The sequence below is a fragment of the Geospiza fortis genome, unplaced genomic scaffold (assembly GCF_000277835.1).
Source record: "Geospiza fortis unplaced genomic scaffold, GeoFor_1.0 scaffold2359, whole genome shotgun sequence".
Classification (NCBI taxonomy): domain Eukaryota; kingdom Metazoa; phylum Chordata; class Aves; order Passeriformes; family Thraupidae; genus Geospiza; species Geospiza fortis.
The window spans coordinates 9,570-13,015 of record NW_005055059.1 but is presented as its reverse complement, the minus strand read 5'-3'; the positions used below and the strand labels follow the sequence as shown (position 1 = coordinate 13,015).

Below are 3,446 nucleotides of genomic sequence, written 5' to 3'. Positions count from 1 at the left end.
GGGGTTTAGTTGAGGCATATCATTAAGTGGGGGGGAACCCTTTAGCTTAAAAGGCTAATGCTGGTTCACAGCTTCTTAATGATTCGGATGATATTAGAGAGGATCAGCTTTTTGGAGGGGCTGGGCTGCAGTGGGGGGGCTGAATCCCCCTCCCCATCTGTAGGAGCAATGGGGGGTAGGACGGTGAGGATGGACGGAGATGAGAGATCTCTGCAGCCAGGTGGTGGAATTTGGGGTTTATTGCAAAGGGCCTGGGGGCAGGGCCCTGCTGGGAGCTGCCAGGCACAGCTCAGAGCAGGCTGAGAGAAGAGAGGGGGAGAGAGGATGAGAGGGTGAGAGAGTAAAAGGGTCAGAGAGCAAGAGCATAAGAGGAGTAAAAAGGATAAGATAGCAAAGTTCCCATTCCAATAAAATAAATCTTCTGTGTTGAATATTCTGATTCTCACTAACCAATCTAGTACAAGATACAAATCCTACAGCATTTACATGCAGCCTATGAGAATCATTACATTACCACACTGTGTTACATTTTAAACCCTAAAAACTCCTCTTTGGGCCCCTCCTGCCAAGCTGTAGGGTCTGCTCTGACCCTTGGAGCTGTCTGCAAGCAGAGGGTGTTGTTCCATCAAAAGGGGATCACCTTCAGCCAGCCACACCATTGTTTTCCAGTTATTCAGTAACAAAGCTTGCTTTCATTTCAATCTCACTTACAGTTTCCATATTCTCAGAATCTTTTGCCAGGCAATCACATTTATAAGGCTTTCCTGTTCCATCTTCCCCAACACCCATCCTCTCCTCCGTCTCTCCCAGCTTCCTGTGCCTGGTCCCCGAGGAGGCCAAGACCTCGTCGTGCCTGGAGGAGGGCGGATACGACACCTACGTGCACGATGCCCTGGCCATGGTGGGTGCCCTGGTGGGTGCCCGGGGGTGTCCCCAGCCTGCTGGTGGCTGTCCCCACGCTGGCTCTCACCTGCTGTCACCCCGGGCAGGTCCAGGCGTGCCGTGCCAGCGCTGCCCCATGGGGGTGGCCCTCGTCCCCCCGGCCCCTGGACTCCTGTCACTCCTGTCACCCCGGGGTGGCTTTTTACGAGGGACACTTCCTCAAGGTGCTGTTTGACCGCATGAGCCGCATCCTGGATCAGGTACCTGGGTACACCTGGGTGCCCCCTGAGCCCCCCCAGGACCTCCATCGTGGACAAAGTGGCCAAAGGCATCAGCTTGGTGGGGATGAGGGGATGTTGGGGGGGTCACCCAAGGTCCTGAGCATCCCCCCCATCCCAGCCCTACACCCCCCTGTGCCCCCCCCAGGACCCCCATCATGGACAAAGTGCCCAAAAGCATCAGCTTGGTGGGGATGGGCTCAGAACAAGGTGATGCTGGGGGGTCACCCAAGGTCCTGAGCATCCCCTCCCATCCCAGCCCTACACCCCCCTGCACCCCCAGGACCCCCATCATAGGGACAAAGTGGCCAAAAGCATCAGCTTGGTGGGGATGAGGGGATGCTGGGGGGGTCACACAAGGTCCTGAGCGTCCCCCCCATCCCAGCCCTACAGCCTGAACCTGCAGGTGACCTCGGTGCTGTCCCAGCTGGCTGCCTTCCCCCACCCCCACCTGCACGAGTACCTGCTGGACCCCTACCTCAGCCTGGCCCCCGGCTGCCGCTCGCTCTTCTCCGTCCTCGTCAGGGTAATGATGTCACCCTCGGGGCTCTGGGGACACGGGGACACCCCCTGGCCGGGGGCGGGTCACAATCTGTCCTTACCAATGGGGTTCGTGATGGTTCCTGGGGTGATCGCGGGTGCAAAAAACCGACACGGCACAGGGGGGTTTGCAGTGATAATCAAAACAAATGCAGCTTTATTGAATGACCACAGCAAAATGCGATAGAGGGATTAAGGGAGAGAGAAAGAGAGAGAAAAGAGAGAGAAAGAGGGGATAGAGCTACCAAACGTAGAGATGAAGTCCTTCGGTCCAGTCCAGTCGAGGATCCATCTGTTACATCGGGGAGATCTCAAAATCTCTCGCTAACTCTGAGGTTTTTATTATGATAACTCTATTGGAAATTGCGAGGGGGGGAACAGATACAATAAGGAATAGATGGAACAGGCAGTCCATGCTCTCAGCAGTAAGCGAGAGCCCTTGTCTTCTTGGCCCAGTGGTCACAACCTGCAGGCAAACATCTCGCTTTGGTCAGCTTGCCTCCCCCACACACCTCCCCGGGCTGGGGGTGTCAGTCCCAGTCCTTGGAAGGAGCAGAGGGGCCTTTTCACATGGGGGTTTCAGGTCTCAGTCCTTGATGGAGAGGCTCCTTACATCTCAGTCTGTCTGTCACGGTTGTTGTACAACAGGTGAGGGTCTTCTGTGGGAGACCACCCAGAACTCAGGAGAAGTCCAGCCAGGCCGAGAGGTGGGACAGCTCCCAAGGCTGTTGTTGCAAACAGGGCACGGTGCTCCCTTTCTCACTGGGCTCAGTGTAGCACACAGCAAACAGCACCTGTGGAAACAATAACTTAGCACTGCACTCTCGGATCTCAGGCACATGGCTTTCCCCCGACAGGATCAGCAGACAGGAGGGGTTTTGTTTTATCGGTGGTCTCCCCAGTGACGATCGATGAGGGATATTTCAGACAGTTCTCACAGGGGTGCCCCTCTGCTCCCTCCGCAGGTGATCGGGGAGCTGATGCAGCGCCTCCAGCGCGTGCCCCACGCCAGGGCCAAGCTGCTCCTGGTGCGCCGGCAGCTCCTGGGGCTGGTGCCAGGCGAGCAGTGAGTGCCCCAAAAACGCCCTTTTTTGGAGAGGGGAGTTGTACCCCGCAGACCCCTCCCCACGGCCGGTGTCCCCGCAGGATGGATCACACGGTGCTGCTCAAGGGCGTGGTGGTGCTGGAGGAGTTCTGCAAGGAGCTGGCTGCCATCGCCCTGGTCAAGGGGCCACCCGAGGGGCCACCCTGAGCCCCTCCCCGGGCTCCCCCTCTTGGCCCTGCGTGAGCCGGGAACGGCCGTGGCTCCGCGGGAAGGACCTGGCAGGAGGATGAGGAGGATGAGTCCTTCGCCGTCACCTTGGGCAGCCCCGAGGTGTGGCCACGTCCCCGTGCTGGGTGCGGGGCGGTGGCTGCTGTGGCTCCTGCTGGGTGGTGGTTGCTGCTCCCCACAAGGCTCCAGCAGGGAATTTTTAGGCAATAATGAACGGGGTGTGTGGGACAGAGCCCCCCCAACCCCGTACTCAGCTGCAAGGACTCGATTGTGCCCTGCCCTGGCGCTGTGGCAGGGGGAGTGTGACATGTGTGACATGTCTGTGTGTGTGTGTGTGACACGCGTGTGTGCTCTGGTGGGGCACTGTGCCCCCAGACCCTGCAAAGCCCCTCCCCAGGGTGATGGGACTCTGCTCCAATAAAGCTGTGACTCAGCAACACCACCTGTGTGCCTTCCCAAACACCCAAAACCCG

The 3,446-nt window shown here is 58.2% G+C and overlaps 1 protein-coding gene across 1 annotated transcript in view; it reads left to right on the top strand.

The window, feature by feature from the left end:
• Window positions 1-3,412, top strand: part of LOC102032583 (protein FAM160B2-like) — a 14,434-nt gene extending 11,022 nt beyond the window's left edge. The window contains exons 10-15 of the mRNA XM_031065694.1: window positions 164-183; window positions 811-901; window positions 990-1,142; window positions 1,546-1,686; window positions 2,666-2,766; window positions 2,847-3,412. Of these exons, the coding sequence (XP_030921554.1) occupies window positions 164-183; window positions 811-901; window positions 990-1,142; window positions 1,546-1,686; window positions 2,666-2,766; window positions 2,847-2,952 (612 nt within the window). The 3' untranslated portion in view covers window positions 2,953-3,412. The remainder of the gene's footprint in view (window positions 1-163; window positions 184-810; window positions 902-989; window positions 1,143-1,545; window positions 1,687-2,665; window positions 2,767-2,846) is intronic.
• The last annotated feature ends 34 nt before the right edge of the window (window positions 3,413-3,446 follow it).